At 37.1% G+C, this 21,403-nt stretch overlaps 2 protein-coding genes across 2 annotated transcripts in view; both read right to left on the bottom strand.

Annotated features, from left to right (window-relative positions):
- COL25A1 (collagen type XXV alpha 1 chain) overlaps positions 1-953 on the bottom strand; it is a 130,671-nt gene extending 129,718 nt beyond the window's left edge. Inside the window, exon 1 of the mRNA XM_085546631.1 lies at positions 933-953. The gene's annotated coding sequence lies outside the window, so the exon portion shown is untranslated. The remainder of the gene's footprint in view (positions 1-932) is intronic.
- Positions 954-4,743: 3,790 nt separating this feature from the next.
- The window catches only part of LOC146761042 (collagen alpha-1(XXV) chain-like), a 134,075-nt gene continuing 117,415 nt past the window's right edge, over positions 4,744-21,403 (bottom strand). The window contains exon 3 of the mRNA XM_085546632.1: positions 4,744-5,174. Within this exon, the coding sequence (XP_085402758.1) occupies positions 5,110-5,174 (65 nt within the window). The 3' untranslated portion in view covers positions 4,744-5,109. The remainder of the gene's footprint in view (positions 5,175-21,403) is intronic.

Genomic DNA, 21,403 nt, shown 5'->3' with positions numbered 1-21,403 from the left:
AAGGTACGTGAGTAGTGTATATATACCAACAAAAACATTTGTTAAAGTTGCTGAAAAATTATTCGATTGGACTATAAGGGTATATCATTCTGGGAGGACACTCCATGCAATACTATGACTACCAAGTGCTTCAGGTAAGATCTTTATTCTATCTGAACAGACACTATGTTCTACATATGTACTGTATTCAAAATGTAGCCACTAGCACATTTTGTCACTTGGTTTCTAGTAAACACATGACAACAGGCAGACAGTTATTGTTTGGGAGACTGCATTCAGCTTGCCTGATTACTTGACGGAAAATAAACACACTGTTAATAGCTTTTAGAAAGATGCATTATTTCATATATTACAATTTTCAGGCAATAAGTTCCAAAGATATGAATGAAACTGACAGAAAAAGTACATACATTATTGTGAAATTAGTCTGTGAGAGACTATGCAGCCAACTGTTAAGATCTCTGTTTTATTCTGCTCAAAATGCATTGAAGGAGGTGGTCAAGAGAAGCAGGACAACATCAAAAGAAAGGATTTAGAGGCTCCATATGCCAGCTGAACAGCTTTCTAATATGGAAAATTGAGACTCAATATCCTGGTAAAAGAATTTTTTAATTACAGTAAAAAAAAAAAACAACAATTTTGTATGCAAGAATGAAGATGCTCAACAAAATATGTAGTATCAAGTAATGCATTGCCTTTATGAATTGTTAACACTGAGGGTTTTGTTTTTTTTTTTCCTCTTTTATAATTCTCAACCTTTTTCTTTTAAAGGAAAGTCTTATGTTTTGGAGGCATCTGAGAAGCAGGAAAAGGGTCCTTTTGACAGTAGTAAAGCAAAACAAACAAACAAATAAAAAAAAAGGGGGGGGGGGAGAAGAACAACCACAAAGCAGCAACATGATTTTAGAGTGATACAAGATATGATGAGTTACCGGATAGCCATTTCGCCCTGGTAGACCCTGGTTGAATGAGATGAAATGGTATGACACACATTAACAACACAGCCATGACATATGACATAAAAAGCACGCAGAGTACATTACTGACAAATTAAAATTTGCATGTCCGTTACTTTTTGCTATGTGAAGGTATTATATGCCAGCAAATATGAAATAGGTACTATGTGGTGAAAAAAATGATTTGGCAATGGAAGTCAAGGTATTTTATCTTAAATATTTTACGCAAAAGGATACTGAATATTTTGATGCTCAGTGAAATTCCTTTTATTATGAAGGTTATTATCCGTATAGGTAGACTGGCAATATGTAGTTTAGAAGAAAAAAAACACTGTAGAGCTTAGTCAGTAAGGTAACAGATACATAGGCTACCACTAGGACATAGGTGCCAAAGAAGAAATTTGAGAATGCTAAAACTGATCATAAATAAAAATCGAAAGACCCAGCCTTTGACTGTTATTATACGTGACACAATCATCACATCCAAATAGAGCACTGCAGTATCTTCTGAAAACACAGCACACACCTAAATTTTTGGAATGCCATGCAGCATACACAAATATTTGCTAATTTAAATGGAAAGGATCGCCACGGTATCCCAGGTGAAAACAATAACTGAGTTTGCAACAATTGCTCCCAGCCAGATTGTGTCAATCAAAAAGTGAATTAGGAAAAGATATCACCTACTTAAATGCCTTGCAGAAAATTAAACCCTTACTGACTTTCAGCAAGATGAAGTTCCATAAGGTAGTTTTGTATATGAGACTCAATTATAAATGAGATTCTTGTTAATAACAGGTCAGCCTTCTAGGCTATTTCAGGTTTGTATTAATACTACCACAATCTAGACTTTTTTTTTTTTCCTTATGGGAACCAACACTAAAACTGAGTTGAAGTCAAAGACATTAATAATGAAACATATTGTGAACTCTCGCTATTACTGCTACAGGAAAATCATTTGTATCATGATTTAATGTTTGTTCTTTGTGTTTCATGGGAAGGCTGCAAAAGAAATTGAGGAAGCCAATATTTCTTTCAAATAAACAGCACCATTATATATTAAGCCTAGCTTTTCACTGATGGCTTGTTAAATCAATTTGCCACTAGGAACTGCTGAGCACATGGTCAAAATCTTTCAAAGTAAGTAGTCACTGCCCAGTACAGGCAGCTTACACTGAAGTCAATAGCTCACATAGCAAAAATTCAACATACTAGTTTACTATTTTCAAATATGTAGGATAAAATAGACAGATAACCTGGTCCAGTAAGTGTTGTGGAAATACTCTATCAAAGAAAAAAAACAAACTCTTCAAGCAGAATTAAAATATACATATATATTGTTTTGGTGATCATGCTTTCACGCCATATGGATGGCATGACAAATATAAATGTTTTAAATACATGTGTTTAGTGCTGTTCTGCAAGTTTGACTTTTGACTTCCTCTGGGAACATGCCACAGAACTAAAAACAAAAAAACAAAAACAAAAAACAAACAAACAAACAAAAAAACTGATAAACTTTTCCTGTAAACAAGATGAGCATAACATTCAAACAAATACTAAACCATCTTAGTTTTACTATTCAATTCACACAAGTACTTACTGGCGTTAGTAGCAATTACACTGCAATTGTCTGGTCAGCCCATATACTTCCAAAGAACAAGGAGTTTTCACCCCAATCATTTGCGACAATGGCAAATCTGGTTACCACCCAGTAAAAGGCAGAGTGATTGAGTCTAGACTTAAGATAGCATCCTCATTTTCATACCGTAGCAAAATTTTTGTTACCAAGTCATAAGCAAAATGAACATAATGTACTTACATGGAATTGCGATCCAAACTGCTATCTGGAGCACTGAATGTAAAGCTTTATAGTTTTAGATATAATTTTCTTAAGGAACTTTCTCACTAGGTTATTCAGCTCCAAAATAATTAGCGAGTGTTTATGCTGTGTAAATATAAGTATCAAGATTCCCTCGTGATGATACACAGTCAGTTTATCACAAAACAGGATCTAACATCGATTTCTCCCTGATTCTGGAAGACCCAACAATGTATCACTGTACTTACAGGAGGTCCTGTGGGGAGGGAAGATGGGAAAAGAGGAGGGGAAAAAAAGACAGACAAAAAAAAGAATTTGTAAGCTTATAAAGTTATTAAAGACAGACACAAATGTACAAATCCAAACACAAGGTCTCAGGATTGTAAGCCAGCATTGCTGCTGATACACTCTAAACATTTTCCTATTCAAGTTCTTTTTGTTTTGGTTCTACTTTGCAACTTGTAAATCTAGCTAATGCTCAAATGCATGCTCTTACCTTACCAAAGAAGACAATCCTTCAACTATGGTCATGCAATCTTATGGAAGTTGTTTCTCCACCCATTTCCATGCAGTTTTATGCCAGGCCAAAAATACCAGCCACGGACTATGGTTTGTTTTGTCAGACTCCACACAAATCAAGTGTAACCACATCACTACTTTCAGCTAGCCACACAATTGGGCATCTCATCATAGCTTGGCTGCAAAATTGCACAAAGTACCCTTGGCATTTAACCTTGGCATCTAGTCAAGTCATACGTGCACCAGCATCTTCAGGCCTTCTAACTTTGCCCATAAGGGGAGGTTTCAGTGGCCACCTGACAGTGCTGAACTTTCTTTTCATCACCTTCCTTTCTCAAGGCACACATATAAAACGTTCCCAGTTAAAATGTCACACTTCATGAAGTGATATTTGCACATTTTTTCAATTATTTAGACTCAAAGACTCTTGTATAGCAGTTCTTGGAAACATTATCAAAGGGCTATAAATCAAATCTACTATTTCAGTCTTATTAAGTTGAGCAGCTGCAGCTCTCAAACCAATGGCATTTCATTAGCTTTTATGCCTCTCTCTAATTTCTGAATAAAGTTAAGTGAAAGAGGAGTATAAAACCACAGCAGCTGTACTTTGAGATTGCTTTTAATATTGATAGCCTTTTGTTTTTAACAAAGCAATTTTATTATCCTGTAACTAAAGCAATTTCTTTGTACTGGTAAATATTCTTAAACAGCATTTTAAAGTGCAGGTCTGTTTTTAAATGAGAGAGATCAATTTCCTTTGTTAATAGTTTAATGTATGTTTATTTGAGACATAAAATGAACAAACAAGCACACTGCAAAGTAATTGCCAGGAACATTTGTAAGAGAATCTTTAACCACAGAATATCTTTCTGTAGCATAGCATTTGTCTCTAAGTAAATATTAATCCAATCTCAAATGTAAACATCAAGGTGATTTACATTAACTTTTGGCAGGGCTTGTTTTCAGTTTTCTTGTGCAGGAAAACACAGAAAGAGCCAGATAAATGACAGTTTACAAGGTTATGAAGAGATACTAATGAATTTATGAAGATCAAGTTGATTGGAATGTTTTCTTAAGTAGCAGAACAGACAAGACAACCAAGGAAATTAGAAATGTTCATTTTCTCCTGCATCAGTTCTAGAAAATTCACCTCCATTGAAGGCTCAGTCCTTCAAGGTAAACAACAGATTTGATTTCCATGATTGTCAGCTGGAAGAGGTATGCAGCATCCCACAGTGTTGTTTTAAAAGAAATTTCAAGCTCTACATGAATGTTCAGATCTCAACAGCAAGTTCCCTGATACAGGAAAACAAGCCATCCAGTATTTTTCTTATTTCCATGACAACTAACTTGCTTCTTCTTTCTAGTAAACAGCAATGTCTCTCATGCAGAGTACTCTATTTATCACATTATTTCCCTGACCTCCTTAACTTAATCCCTTCCTTCTAAAACTTCATCTCAATCCAGGAAGGCCTAATGCAACCGACTTACAGTATTCCAACTGCTTTCTACCAGAGTTACTCTGATTTATGCTAACCTCAGAAGACATCGGAATGATTTGACAATTACCAGTAACATTGCCAATGGTACCATGCCAAGTGTTATGAAGCATGACCACAAAGAAAGGACACTAGGGACTAGACAGCTATCTGGAAGGCCACCAGGTATATGCCAAGGGTCACAAATTTCTACAGAAGAAGTTTTAGAGCTCTCATTCAGAGCATAAAAGGCAGTAAAAATAAAAAAAAAAAAAGAATGCATGCTGGGTATGCATCTTCCTAAAAACACGCAGGCATCAAACAGCAATGCAACTTAGGAAGGTGAAAACTTACCAGTCTCTCCTCTTCTGCCCCGCTTACCTCTTTTCCCTGGAGGACCTAAAAAGAAGATAGTGTGTTTTAACAATTTTTCTTGAAATCACAACATGTAGGATATCATTTGAGTTTGATGCTCAGGAATAACTGTATAAAACAGAGAAAGATCCAGAAACATAGCTGAGGACCACCAAAGATACACAGAATGATTCAGGAAGTTGAAGATGAAATGAAGAGCTACACTACACAGTAGAGTCGCTCATGAAACAAACAAACAAACAAACAGGCTGGAGAGACACCACAATGGTCATCCAGCTCATCCCTCTTTCTCAAGGCACAAGTCAACTATCTTGAAAATGTTACTACAACTTCCACAGCCTCGTTTCCCCTAGTATTTCACTTTTCCAATGACAAGGACACTTTTCTTTATGTCCAGCTTGCTGCACAGAAGCTCATCAGTTTTTTTGCTAGCCACCGCAGACCTCAGATTAGACATAATTCCTTTTATTAAGCATAAAACCAAACAAAAAACCACTCCTAAAGTCTTTTTATTTTTATATTCCTTCCAATTGCTATACCTTTCCTTCAATCTTCTTAAGTCTAATTTATCACAAAGCATTAAATTGCATTTAGTTACTCCTACATGAAGCAAGGTTAGCATGTATTTATAAGAGCACACCCTCTTATAAAACACCCTGCCCTTATCTGAAAATATTGATAGAAATAATGGCAAAGAAACCTTTACCTGGCTTTCTACACCCCAAACACTAACAACAACTTGTCAAGGTTGCTTTGCTTCCAGTTTATGTGTTTGCCTTAACAGACCAACTTGGTCCTTGTAAACTTTTTGCTAAGGAAACCCTTATTAGTCATAGTTCTTTTCCCACAAATATTTACATACTACAGCAAGAATTTTCTGCAGTCTCTAGAGAAAAATATTGTTTTCTCTCATTTATGCACTTCAACATCCTCCCTAAACTGCAGGCATCAATATCACATTCCTCTTTTCTTAGTGACTTTGACAAACAGTTCCTGTAAGCTCAGGAATGCACAGTCACTTCTCCCTGTACAGGTAGGAAGAAAGGAAATAGCTTCTGTCTTGTTCTATTAATGACAGTGGGGGCATAATGCAATGAAAATTTAAGACAACAACATTAAGACATTAAAGACAACAGGAACTGTACAGGATATTCATTGTCAACAGAATATCAAGCAGAGAGAATATTTTGCTATCGTATCTGAAAAACTTCTAAAATGCAACTTCTTTATAGAGAACATGCATCTTTCTCCTGAAATGCTCTGGCCTCTGCAAGAGATATGCATGGAAACTTCTTACACAGGTAACAACTTGTTTCATATAATACATTTCTATGGGGGCTTTTTTCCAACATTTTTTCAGCTCTAACACTGAAACCTGTCAGTTTCCTTATGCATCCCTGCACCAATGCATCAGCCTGCTGTGAGATTTCTCTGGCTGCCCCAAGCTCCCAAATATGGGGTATGCAGTTTGGGCTGATCACACACAGACGCGCAAAAGAAAGCTACAAGCTTATTTACCTGGAAACAATCTTTTTTCTGTCTTTCAGCATACCACAAGAAGATATTCACAGTCAGTTTTTTGGAATACTATTTTATTGCAGTTCAGCTCCACTATAGGTGTGCACACGCATTTATGCGCATCTACTGTGAAGTTTTCCCTTGAGAAAACAACAGAACTTCAGAACTAAAAAATGTCAGCTGCAGACCAGCATAAGACAGAATCGCAGACAGAAAACCATGTGGATAATGCCAAGCTATGGATATTAGGAAGCAGGGAATTTCATCCAGTGAAACAGCTGTCCATAGAGAATTAACCTGCCAGTTGGGCAGCTACCTGCAGTGATGACAAAAAAAAAACAAGCTCTAGGCTCAGTTCTTCCCTCTGACATCAAGCACTGACCCCTCTCAAACCATTACTCTGAGGAGACTAGATTCAGATGTGTGCAAGTATTCAACATAAGAAAAATACTTATTCCCACAGTAAGCACAACACTGAAGTTAGGAAAATCACCCTGGATTTAAAGGAGCATCAGTGAACTCAATCCCTGCACCTAGGCCCTTCAGACCTGTAGTTATGAGCAGAGCAACTCCTGATGATGATGATGAATCCTCCTCCACTCCCTAACAGCTTTTTACACTTCTTCACTACTCAGGTCTTTGTCAAGGCACTGGCCTTTTGTAAACCCTTTGGAAACTGAGAAATGATAGGGGGATCTTACAAACACTCATTGGGTCTGAGGGCCCCCTCAAGAAATTTTTTTTTCTATATTTACTTATTGTGATTGGTACATAACAATGCTTTTTAAGTCACAGATGGTTCCAATTCACAGAAACATAGAAATACTCACATGGAAGACCATCACTGGATGACCTACTGCTTCAGAATGCACACGAGCTTTCATCTTTTTCTGAACAAGCTGCTTTCCCTACATTTTAACTGTTAACATCATCTGTTGCTCTAAGCAATTCCACTTAGCAAAACTGCGGGTATTTTGCTATAAATATTAATTTCCCATCTGTCTTGAGTTTTATAACTATGCACTAATTGGAGGATGTAGTGGAGATTCATTGCAACAACAGGAACAGTCAGTGGAGTCAGAGACACAACTTCAGCTTACAATTGCACTTATTTATTTATTTTTGGAGCTTGCACGAAATACAAGACTAGGATGTAAATATTCTGAACTTTCATGAACAGGATAAAAACCTCTCTACAATATTACTAGAAAGGCCTGTGCTGAATTGAATTCAGTACAGAGCATTTAAGTAATAGCTTCTTTTAGACATCTATGCATATTGAAAATGGATCCTTTAAAAAGAAAAACAAAGGTCAAATCTCAGTGGAATGAGCTGCCTTAATAAAACTTAATGATACCAAGCAATAAGCAAAAGTTAATTCATAGTAGCTAAGTTTGCCAATATGATGTTTTCTTAAGCTTACTAGATTTATCTTTAGGTAGGGAGTAAAAGTAAATTATCCAAGGATTAATTGTTTTTCGTTTTTAACTTAGTTGAGCTTCACAATATTAGAAACTATTTTTCCAAAACAATTTATGAGCCTGACTTTTATGAAGCTTTTTTTCCCCCACCTTTAAGGGATAAAAATTTAATACCATATCAACAAAGAGAATTTTGAAAACGAAAGAAATAAGGAGATATTTATTTTATCAGAAATGGTTATCAAATGGTTATTTTCTTGAACACAAGATTTTACCTGCCGTCTCATTTACCCAGAAGAGACCGGTGCATTAGAAAAAAGACTAAAAGACTTCAGCTAGTTAAAAGCTTTAGTCTTTGAGAGATCATATTTTAACAGAAACATAACCAATATAAAGTATCAAGTACCAAGTCAGTACTAAGTAGCTTTGGCTATTTATGTCATAGAAGTAGTGTTTCTGCATATAGTGATGCCATATGGTATGGAACATCCCTTTTGGACAGTTGAGGTCAGCTGTCCTAGTTCTATCCCCTTCCACCACTTTGTGTGCACTCAGCATCTCGCACTGGCAGAATAATATGAGAAGCTGAAATACCCTTGGCTACATGCAGCACTTACAACACCTAAATCATCAGCGTGTTATCAACACTGTTCTTCTCCCAAAGCCAAAATATAGAATCACATCAGACACCATGAAAAAGACTCATCTGTAGCCCAACTGAAACCAAGACAGATAGATCCTTTACCTGCAGGGTTCCATCAAGCAACTACAACAGCATAAAGCAGCTAGAACAGATAGGAGAATCTAGTCTAAATCAATAGCTATGGGTGCCACAAATTTCATTTTTAGATTATGCACATTTTTCAAATCAGATAAAACAAATAGAAAGCATACTCTTAAAATTATATTTGTGCATGTTAGCTATTTGGGGATGGATCGTGTGATAAATTATATCATTGATGTATTAAAGACAAATGTGAAGATGCAGGATGTTGCTGGCACATTGGACAGCAAAGGCGGGGATTTTCTTCAGTTTTCCATACACTTTGCAAAAAAGAATGTTGCAGGTGCACAGATTGCCCTTGTCCAAAAGGAAATTACTGATATATTAGAAGTCTGAACAATAATGATGTTTTCCTTCTCTGAGATACCTTTTAGTCATAAAGATTTTAGACTAGCAGTGCACATTTCTGAAGCACTGAAAAAACTGAGCTCAGATTTTTAACCATAAGCCAGTGATGATCACCAAGTCACACTGCTTCAAACCAGCTAAGAGTTTTATTAACAGTGTGGAGCTATGAGTGGTACCAGCATACAGTTCTGCTGGCGCTGCCTATGTTCTTTTAATTGCTGATCTTTTTACAGCAAATAAATTCAACATAACCAAAGCAGCATGCAAACAGAAAAGAAAAAACATCCAGCCTACATTATGAGTATGCCAAAATGATTTGCAATTTGATCATGAGCTGATCTAGAAGTCAAACTTGCCCTCATTATGAAAAGAAGTATAGCAGCATTATCAAAGGAATTGTCAATATTTCATGTTATAGGTATTCACCACTACTGTAATTAAGAGCTCCTGCACCAAAGCCATGCACCATCCTGTTAGCTGTTTTATTGATGCTCAGGACATTGCACCCACAACCCCTGACTCACATACAGCTACTGTTTTAAGTAATGAGAATTTCATGTGTACTTGAAAAGAATATTCTGTCATTTCAAAGGACGCTTATTCCACACACATTCTACTGCAAATAAGAATATCCTTTTTGTGTCAAATCTACACAAACAAAAAACATAAAATTAGCCCAATTATATTTTCAGAATAAATCTTGATCAAATTTGCTGAAGTTAGTGGAATTACTTCACCATGATTAGGTATAAGACTAGCAACTTTGCTGCAATAATGTGGTTAAATACTTTTCAGTCAGCTGAACCAAACCAACTTAAATTCTTCATGGTTTAACTGTAATACTCGCAAAATAACAGATTCTGGTTGCACTTCAATTTCCATCACCTTTATTTGCCAGTGGACTCAACTCTCTCCAACTCCAGACCACAATTCACCTCTTTCCATTAATCCCATTTCACGCTTCTCCCTGTCAAATGCAGAAATGACTGGCAGTGATGCTCTGCTCACCTTGAGCAAACAACTTCCCAGCAAACTGAGCTTTTTGTGTCTTACAGTTGCAGGACCACTGAGATGGTGCAGACTAGCAGAGCAGCTGCTGAGCCTAATGCCTATTCCTGTGAAGCATGCATGACACAAGCAGAAGTGATTCCAGATAATGCCGCGTGATTATCAGACCCATCCTACTAGCCTCTTCCTCCCAGTATGGGCACCAGGGACAGAAAACAGGATTGCCACATCACAGCAGGCTGAGCTCTCCTGGGATGGATGCCTGGGCAATGTGAGATTCGACAGACACTTCTGTAGTTCTTTCTGTCAGAGCTGCCATCAATTCCATACCAAGTAGGGAAGAATGGGGAGGATTTCTATCTCTTGAGCATGTTCTTACTTACAAGTGCTGCATGGATCTGTTCCAGTTTACTTCATCGGCCTTTCTTCAAGGCCTTTTTGCTCTTCCCTTTTTTTCCTCAGCTTTTTCAGTTAATGTAATACTTGGACTCTTCTTTCCTGCCACTCTGCATAGCCACCCCACCTGGCATGCCCATCTCCTGTTTGGTACCTCAGCCTGTCTGATTCAGCCTGCCTGAATTTCCTACCTCATAAAATTATCTCCTCCCCTTGGGCCTCAGCTGGATAAATAACATTCATTGTTTCACACGCAGTACATCTTCTTCTTGGCTCACCATGAAACAGCAGTGCAGCCGAGGGCTTGGATAGGTGTCAGAGGCTATTATGCAACTTGGCTGAGGGAATGCCAAAATCCGTCTATCTGATCCACAGTAGAGAAATTTGACCTCTCTGGGTCAGATTTCTTTTACCACTTCTGTTCATACTAAATGTTGTTTGACTAGAGGTGTCTAGCCTAACATCATTTTGCTAGTATCAGATACTACTGAGGGAGCCGAAAGGATCCCATGACCACCACATGCAAGACGGCCAGAATTGCACATTCACATTTCCACTCTTTCTTCCTTAGTAGTTAAATACCATTGCAGCACAGAAAGCAACATCCACTCCAAAAACTGTCATCATTCAATTCTATACTTCTGAATTAATTTTATAGCCATAACACTGCCTAATCCTTAACCTTATAAAATCTTTGGCCTAAGAAATTAAACATGACTCTAAGTTTCACCATGTATAGCCAATTTCAAAAACTATTTGTTTCTTTTTGTCAAGTTTATTTTCTCATAAAATCACAGATGTAAGTTCCTCTGTCTCATAATGTCAAATGCGACGTTGCCAATCCAGCTTATTTTACATCATTTTGCTATTGAACTATTTTTGTTTTTTACCTGTCTTACTTATTGTAAGGTGAACATACTCTTTTTTTCCAGTTACTTCAGCTGAGTTTTCTCCATATCATAAATCATTACTATATTTTTCTGAATTTTCTTTGATTCTGTACTGCCATTTAGCACAAGGCTAAAACATGCTGAAGACCAGTTCCCACAGGCGAAGCACTGCTCCTTTAGTTGCTCTACACTAGAAGTCAGCAGCAGGAGATAAACAACCTGGCGCTGCCTACCCTGCAGAGCCCAGCAAGAATCACCTCTCTGACACTGTGTTCTCAAGCACTTTCCCAAAAGCAGCTCCAGATCTCAGGAACTGACTACATGAAAAATATGCTTTCAGAATTTCTCTAATTACAACTCACTTTAATTCTGAAAGTTAAACTCTGCTTCCTCTTGTTGCCTATTAACATATAGACAAAGACAAAAAATTACTCAAGCAAGAATAAATGTCTTCAGTTCTAAAGCAGGAGATGAGCCGTGACAAGCAAAACATGCATAACATTCAGTTCTTGGCTATAGGTAACCACTGGACACGCTTTCCAGTTTCCTATTCATAAATACATTACAAATATCTACTGAATTACAAGATTCCTGTGCATGCATTACAGTCACAATGTTTAATAACACCAATATTTTTTTTTTTAAATTTAATTTTTTTCCATTCTGTAGGATGAAAACCAAAGTAAGAGACATTGCTGTTAACACAATCTAAATCTAGTAAGGTTTAACAGTGCTGAGGAAATAGGTTGTTAAACTTTTACAGGTTCCTACAACACTGCTGCAGTGCTATGGCAGAATTCGTTTAGCTGACAGTACTTAAAATACTGTCAAAGATCAACAGTTACATTTATAAGATAAGCAACCAAACTATCCATGTGAGATCATGGATTTTTTTCCTCTAGCTACAAGCTGCAATTCTGATCTATCTTGTTAAGGCAATTGGAAATAATTCCCAGTAGCCTGGACTGGAACAGTTTGCTGATTCTTGCAGACTGAAGTGTAGTGGTGACACCATTAAGCTATTTTAATGAACATACAACACTTTGTGCACACATGGTCATCTTTACAAACACAGAAATAGCTGCTATCACCTGGCTTACAAATACTGCTGAGGGACAGCTGAAGTATGTAGGGATAGCTATTCTACACTAGCAAGGCATGAAAGTCTTCTCATCATTTCAACTTGCCATTCCATTGTATTATTATCATGCCATATCAATAGTTTGCCCTATGATGAAAAAAGCAGTTGTTGTATAGAGAATATCTAAACTTCATTTAACTGTTTCAAATATTCACATAGATGAAATAAGGTATTAGATTTTTTAATTTATTTATTTTTACCTTAACAGAATTCAAAGCCCCTTTAATATCATATCTGAGAATATACAACTAATTCTTTATGATTGCTTAACTGTAAGGTACAACTGTAGCTGTACGAAAGCAAAAGCTTCAGAACGAAGAGCAGTTAAAAGCTAATCCTCCACCCATGGTTTATATCTCAGTATCAGAAGTTGTACTGTAGGAAAATTCAAGAACAAAAACAAAACAATATAAATTCTAACAACTTTTTCAAGCACAATGCTTTGGACATGCAAACCTTAAGCAGAGAGCATTTCATGCTTCCCAAGGAGTTAACACTACCTAGCACCTACACAGTGTCATAGGTTGTAGGACAGGATAGAGCAGGCAGGATGGCAGCAATTCAAATAGTGCTGTTAAGAAATAAATACCTCTTGATGGCAATAAGTAGCAGTTACTATTCAACACAATAAACACTACAGAAGCGCACATCCTGCCTGTGATTTTCATGTTGCTTATGCCAAGTTACACTCACCCATAATGATTTTTCACTTAAGCATAAGGGCTTGTATGCACAGGGGAAACTTTAGTCATTGCTGTGACTTAAGTAGACCCCACCATTCCAATTCTCCCTCAAGTGACCAAAGGTGCTCAGCTTTTCTCCCTGAAGAGGGCTCCTCCACCATGCTACAGCCAGATGAGCATAGGCTCAGATCACACCAGGGCTGAAGTCCCAAAAGAACATTAGAATCTAAATGGCCTTTCCTACCTATTCCAGAACCTAGTACTCCCGCATTCCTTTCGCTGTAGCTCCTACCAAGTTCTTTGGGTTCTTTTCCTTTTGCATTTCAATTTTACTTTTTTGTTTTTTGTTTTTTAATTCTTTAATCCTTTTTTTATCTTGATGGTTTCATGTCACTCTCAGCTGTCAGGTTCAGTGCAATTGCAACTTGATGAACTGCGTTGTCAAAGCCCAAGAAAAATCCTGCTCAGACATTCATCTGTAGGTGAAGTACCAAAGATGTTGGGGTTTGCTTTTGAGGAGGAGGAATGGCTCGCCTGAGTGCAAGCACAATCTGTGCTGAGGATAGAAAAATTATGTTTTCTTCAAACGTTTACCACATTTTGAATTCTGACTGCCTTCCTTTCCCACATGGCAATTCAGAAGTAAATAAACACAAAAAAAGCAGCCAACTTATCTCAATCTTTCACTCCAAACTGACTCTATGTGAGATTTTGTTAATAAAAAAAGAGGAGAAGCCAGAATTCATGTAAATTTTGATTGTTAAATACGTCTATCAAAGAAAACGCAAACAAACTGTTGTTAACTTTTTGCAAAAAACCCATAAGCCACTGAAAATTGAGTCTCACAATAGCAAGGGTATTAGCTATTATAGCAACTGCTAACAAAGCCATGCCTTCTACTCACAGCCCTTACCGCAATCGGTCACGTTATTTTCACTGGAAGTATCACAGTATCACAGTCTTGTGCAGGTTGGAAGGGACCTTAGAGAACATCAAGTCCAACCCCCGGGATTCGAGCCTCCGGTGTTGCAAGCAGCACTTCTACCACAGCACCACCGGGGCACACAACAAGTATTTAAAGTAAAAGTACCTAAGGATCAATAATGGTGTGGGTACTCCAAAGGCTCATTATTGGTTGAGAGTTTTGCTGCATTCTCAAGTACCCATTCAGATTAACACAAGCATTTTTGTAAAACTCTCTTAAAACTGAGTTTGAAAACGTTACCACTCTTCCAATATCACACGGCACTCTGAAACCAAAGTATGACATTCCTGCTGTAATTTTTCCATGATTCTGCTAAAGTACATATAGAAGACTAACTTCTAGATAAGGTATTACCTTCTTCAATAAGTTTAACACTTTTTTTTTTCTTTTTTTTTTTGTTTTTTTTTTTTTAATCTCAGCGTTCTAGCAATAGTCTTTGACTTTATTAATAGATAAATGTTACCATTTTATGTACTACACATATGATATTGAAGTTACTACACTAACAAAGTGCAAGATATATCTTATAAATTCACTTCAAACACAGCATAAGTGTAATCTGCTTACCAAAATTATTTGTTCAATAGTAATAGCCAAGTCAAATACATGTTCAAGAGACTACAATCACTTAAAGCATTAGAGTCCCATGCAAAACATAAGCAATAATCTAGTTCAAAAGATCTATAAGCTTCTGAACATTTTCTGATCCTTCTTGTCTGCACAAGCTAAAGCCTAAAATTTAAATTATTGCCACAGACAAGGAAGGTCTCCACCACAGAATTTGCTATTTCAGTTTTATTCTAAAATGTTCTCCTGCAAAGTCACTGAATAGTCTTTCTTAATTTTTAAATAAGTTTGTAAAAAACCTGTCAATAACATATTTAGTTAAAACACTAAAACATACATGAACCAAATATTTAATATCCTAAACAATCTCCACTTACACTATGGAGCCCAGGTGTCTCCTCTTACTGTAGATCTGATCTGCATGCTTGACTTTTAAGCCATGATTGACAAGACCTGCATGATTATGATGACAGATTAAAGTGTTCATTGAATTCAGAGGGTTTTGATTTCAGTTGTGACAGTGGTGCAGTGGTAGACAATGAAATACAATACCACGGGATTAACAGCAGCACATAACTAGTCAGGCACTGGTACTGCAATCATCTTTGCCTAACCCACACATGCTGATCACCCATTTAAACATAAAACCCTACCCTGAGCAGAGCATATTCCTTTCAGTCTTACTCACGTGCCTCCTCTCATTTCTAATATAATAAATATATCATCTGACGAGGAGCTTAGTGACAGCTGCAGAAGTTAGTTCTAATTAAAAAAAATAATAGGTGGATTTAAAAGGCTCAGTAAGTCTCTGTCGTGTAACAGCACAAAAGCAGCACAATTATTGCTTGCCACAAAAAGAAAGGAAAAAAACAAAAACAACAAAAAAAAAAAACCCAACAGATAAACAGAGTGCCAGGACTGTTCTACTTCCAGAGCCCAGGTGTCACAGTTTCTTCTGGTTAACCTATAAAAGCATCTTCTCTGTTGATGCGTGATTCACATACAAGGAGAGAAAAAGGCAAACTAAACTCACTTGTTCCAAAAATAGCCTGTCTGGTTTATCCCAGTAGGGACACAGCAGCAAAAGACCAAAAAGTAATAAAAAAAATAAATAACTTCAGTTTACATCTTACGGCTGCCTGTGCACTTTTGCTGTGGTACTGGTGCTGGTTCCTAAGGAGACACATACCCAACCTGACAGACAGCAGTAAAATATTTTTACTATCCCAGGCTACATTCTGCTGCTTAGGCTCAATTATTTCAACAGCGTGCTTGCTTGAAAACAAAAGTATTGCAAAACCACATCTTCAAAGGAAGTACAATCTGTATTCAACATATCTCCTGTTTTAAACACACTCATGAGACTACGCTCATGAAATATAGCAGTGTGTCTTTGATCCACTGGACATTACTTCAGGCTGAGATGTGAGTGAACTGCATAATCATAATAAAACAGACTTCAGCAGACACCAAAACAATTGGGAGTTGCATTTTTCTTCTTATAGATCTCTCTTTTAAATATTAAGAGAACAACCAAAGAAATTTGTAATCAGTCAGGCACAGAATAAGATTAAAAAATAATGAATGATAGCTTATTACAATACAATAGTGGCTTGTTTCAATTTATGTTTCCAATTATTTCAAGTGTCATATACATACATACATATATTTAATGAAAATGTAAAGTTTAGTGCATGGCCCACATTTACAGAGCTTACAGAAAGCTGTGCAGGAGAATGGATGCTCTCAGCTGCTTCTCTGTGACCAGCTGTACCTTCAGTAGCTTGGAAAGCATCCAATGCTATAACATTGTCAGCCAACTGTAACCCCACGTTGAACTTGAAGAACTTAATCCACTCTATTATTGCCTTTTCACAGGTGGAACCTGCACCCATTTCTTTTATCAAGGTCTTTCTCATGACATAATAGAGATTCCAAAAACCTAATGAATGTTCACATTATTTTATATAGATTGTTTTTTTTTTTTTTACCTGCACAAAGAAAAAGGACCAGCAGAACAAATAAGAAACAAAGATCTATCTCTTAGGAAAGTACATGGAGTTGATCTGTCATTTCAGACTGCCAGACAGGCAAATATACATTCAGAGCCAGCTACAAACACAAAAAGCTTTTTACTTAAAGACAATTTAGAGAGGCTTATCAGCTTTGATTGAGGCAAATTTTCCCTGAAGCAATGGGACTTTTACTTGTACAGTTGCTGAAGAGAAAACAAGCATCCTGAGATTTGGATCGGTGTAAAAGAAAAAAAAAACCGTAATGAATACTCTTCATAATGCAATACAAAGCTAACTGTCCTCCAACATACAGTATTTTACATATGCTATGGTGTAAATATGAGTCAAAGGTCAGATTAGTTACATATCAAAATTACACATCAAATTCCTACAGTCCACTGCTGTTGTTGGCTATAGATTTAGCTACAGGCTTTCCCTTACAATTCATTTAGAGAATAAAATAAAGAAATTAAGTGTTTATACATATCTATCACAAGCAGAGTCATAGCTACTCAGCTTGGTACATAAGTCAACCACATTAATAAAATTAAGTTAACAAAGTGGTTTTCTGATTAAGCCCATGCAGGAGTCCATACGTTTGAAAGCCAGTAATGCAAGAAAGGCGCCTGACTCAACAGGGCAAAATGCAACTGTAGCTTTCCACAATCAACCTATTTCATCTGGAGTGAAATGACAGTAATGGAGAACAAGCCTGGCAACACTGGAACATTAAATTTTTGATTTTTATCCTACAAGACAAGCTACAAGGTGCCTGGCACATTCATTGAGAAGTAGTATTGAAAATTGAGCTCTGAGTTCACAAACCAACCTTCAGGAAGCTTACTGTTATGGAAGATTATTCTTTGTACAGATGTTTGGGCAACAGTTACACCTGCCCAAAGGTGATGTATTCAAGGTGTCAGAAATGGAATAAGCCACTTTCTACAAACATCTTTCTTAGTGATACTGGACAGCATGACTTAATACTCCCCCAGTAGAATGGGATGTTGAAAAGTGTTAAGTTCAGTATTACACCTAAAGTGCTGTCCAGAGTTAATACATTTATATGGTGCTGTGCTGTCCTGAAAGCAGAATTTACAGGAAGTTAAACATTATCACCTTGCTATGACTAAGTGCTGTATTTTTCTAGAGGCAGGGATAGTTTATATTCATACTATAACGGAAAGATATAATCACTACCCCATTGAGGTTAAGCATTAGTAAAAAGGCTCTTTTAAACTTCAATCTATGCTTGTGTGCCTCTGAATAAGGAAGTGAGAGAGTTAAATCTGAGCTAAGAAGTCCAGTTATTCCCTTGCCAGCACTACGACTGACCTACAAGCCCCACAGACTTGCAGAAGAGCAACATGTGTGCAGAGCACTCAAAGATTAAAAAAAAACACAATAGTCTACAGCTCTGCTTAGATACCAAAACCAGTGATATGAACTCATACGCTCCTGAACAAAAGACTGACTTGGCAACAATGTTTGGAACAATTTACAGTTTGCGTATAAACCTACTTGGCAAGCCAGACAACAGGGTATTGGAATATTCTCTTCTGCATAAAGGCAGAGACAAGAGCCTCCACGTCAGTCATGGCAAACTATGCTATGGTCTGGCAGCATCTCTCAGCTGATAATACAAGGTCATAATCATCTGCTGAACACCAAAGCCCAAACACCACTTTGGAATTAAGACTATAATATCAATCCTAACGAAAGGGATACTGATGCAATTAGTGAAAGCCTATCCAAGATAAGAAGAGTCTGCAAAGCCAGCTTGTTTACTGAGGCCTTTCAGCTACTGCCATAAACCAGAGTGCTGGAGCACACATGCAAATGTGCAATAACAGGCAAAAACCAGCAAGCTTTAGCTCACCTGAAAAGAGGTGGCCCATTTCTGTGGGCTACACAATGTAACACCTAAAAGGCTACTAGATCTTCAGATATGTCCCAAATATAAGAGGTCACAAATAACAAATATTAACTCAGTTATTACAAATTTTAGTCCTTTCATTCACTACAACACAGTAAGAATTTCCAAATAAAGGACTTGTATCGCTATCATTTGCAAGTTCTTACCTATACACTTACAGGGCTTATTAGTGAGAGCAAGCAATCTAAGCTATCCAGGCTAACAATTTAATCAGAAAAAAAACCCTCAAGTTTTATTAATAATGAATATGTGTGTCAAGTCTCTGCTAGAGGCAAGAGGCCTGAACATGTTTAATTAAATTAGACTAAAGACAGATTCAAATCACACTGAAAGACAAGAAATGTCTAAATAATTTGACATTAGGGCAACAAACACTTAATATAGACAGATCTTTACCTATCCATTTTTATCTACTCAGCTACCTTTTTGAAAGACAGTATTCATTCCTGTGCAAAAGAACATCTCCCCAGATAATGCAGCAATGCCAAATAGCTTTATAACAGAATCAGACCCAAAGGAAGAACATTTTCGAATGTGAGAATCAAAGGCGTTGAAAACTCTATTAGGATCAAACATTTTTTGGATGAGTATAAATGTGAAGACAAATTTTCAGCAAGGTCTTAGAGGCTCAACAGGGGCATCCCAATCACCTTTATGCCCCTGAAATGCTTGCTGAGTTCACAGCAGTTTAAAAGAAAGAATGCTTTAACAGCCAGAAACTAAGTAATGTAGCCACTAGCTATCAAAATAAACATTTGGCAAGGAATGGGACATAGAAAATAAGCTTTCTGCTTCTATCTTGATTGCCTGCAGAAACGTCATAGATATCAGCTACTTCTTCTTCATGGACTTTGATATCATTGCTTTTCATTTGTTCAACAGACTTCCCTATTATCACAGTAGTAAAAAGAAAATGAAGAACAAACAAGACAGTTCCTTCTCTCATAGAACAGTCGGTAAATGCACGTAGCACACTGAGAACAACATCTACATTTTATTATTTATGCATTCACAAAGATGCTACTAATTTCTCTTCCACGGTATAACCAGATATAAATAAGATTCTCTAAAAGCTAAGACAAAAGTTAGAAAAAATAAGCTGCTGCTGTTGGGCTCCGAACCAAATCCCTTTTGGGTTTGCAAGTTGGCACTCTCCTTGTCCTAAGCCTGTCTAGAATGAATCACTGACAGACAGAGCGCACATTCTCCACTGAGCCTCATCTCCCCTTTTTTTGAAATTAATATAAGAAATATATGGGCTGGTTAGAACCAGCCATATAACACGTTTTGTTGTTTTTTTTTTAATATATAATTTTTTTGTATTCTCTCCCCTGTCTCCCCACTGGGAAGGGGTGGAGTGAGAGAATGACTGTGTGGTGCTCAGCCACCTACTGGATTAAGCCACAACATGAATTCTTCTTTCCTCCTCTTCCCAAGATAACATCAGCTAACAAATATTATACATTAAATCCCCCTTCTATATGCAGGGTCACCAGTCACCAAACCAGGCTGCCCAGAGCCACATCCAGCCTTGGCCTTGAATGCCTCAGGAGATGGGGCATCCACAACCCCCTTGGGCAACCCGTCCCAATGTGACACCACCCTCTGTGTGGAAAATTTTTTCTAATATCTAAACTAAACCTCTCCTATCCCAGCTCAAAACCATTCCCCCCTTGTCGTATCACTGTCCACCCTAGTAACCAGTCATACCCCCTCTTGTCTATATACTCCCTTCAAGTACTGGAAGGGGCAATGAGGTCTTCTCAGAGCCTTCTCTTCTCCAAGCTGAACAAGCCCAGTTCCCTCAATCTTTCTGCATAAGAGCGGTGCTCCAGCCCTCTGATCAGTAAATCACTAATTTTCACCATTCAACACACAACAGTAATGTAAGCCAAAAATACATACTTAAATATATACAAAGAAATGTTATTATAATAAATTCACAATATCTAGCTGACTCATTTGTCACCAATACTAAAAGTTTCTGAATTCTTCTGCGGAGTTTGGCTATAGATGTTACAGTCATTTAAGTCTTCATCATTAGTTTAATCAGAAAATATACATCCAGGGTTTTCAAATACATTTGCATGCCACATCATAATGTATGTAAATAATTGAGGAAGAACACAGTGGTGAAACTTTATGAAAAGTGATTATTGCTTCTAATTGCAGAAGTGAATTGAATATGCAAATCAGTTCGCTAGCACCAGTAAAATAGCAAGTGCACTTCTACCACAAGAGATTTTGGAAATTTTTGAGTCCTTACAATCTCTGGTTAATTGATTTTTTCACAGCAGGACCAGCAGGTGATTAATGAAATTACCTTCTAAAGTCCTCTAAGTTGTATAAACAATTCTAAGGCTGTGTTCTGTGATATCATACAGTTCTCCTAAATACTGAATCTATCACAAGGGAAATAGAGAAGCACTTAGTTACCAGTGGCACCCAAATTATTTGCCCAGCATGTAATGTAGATCACTAAGTTCTTCCTCCGTTGTAGAGAGGTGAAAACTTCAATTGTATCTATAAGAGAACATTTGCACCTTCCTATTTACCCATTA

Source organism: Coturnix japonica, chromosome 4, assembly GCF_054131305.1.
Source record: "Coturnix japonica strain WE chromosome 4, WE-NBRP24, whole genome shotgun sequence".
Classification (NCBI taxonomy): Eukaryota; Metazoa; Chordata; class Aves; order Galliformes; family Phasianidae; genus Coturnix; species Coturnix japonica.
Note: the sequence above shows the minus strand (reverse complement) of the source record. Positions and strands in the feature narration are given on the sequence as shown.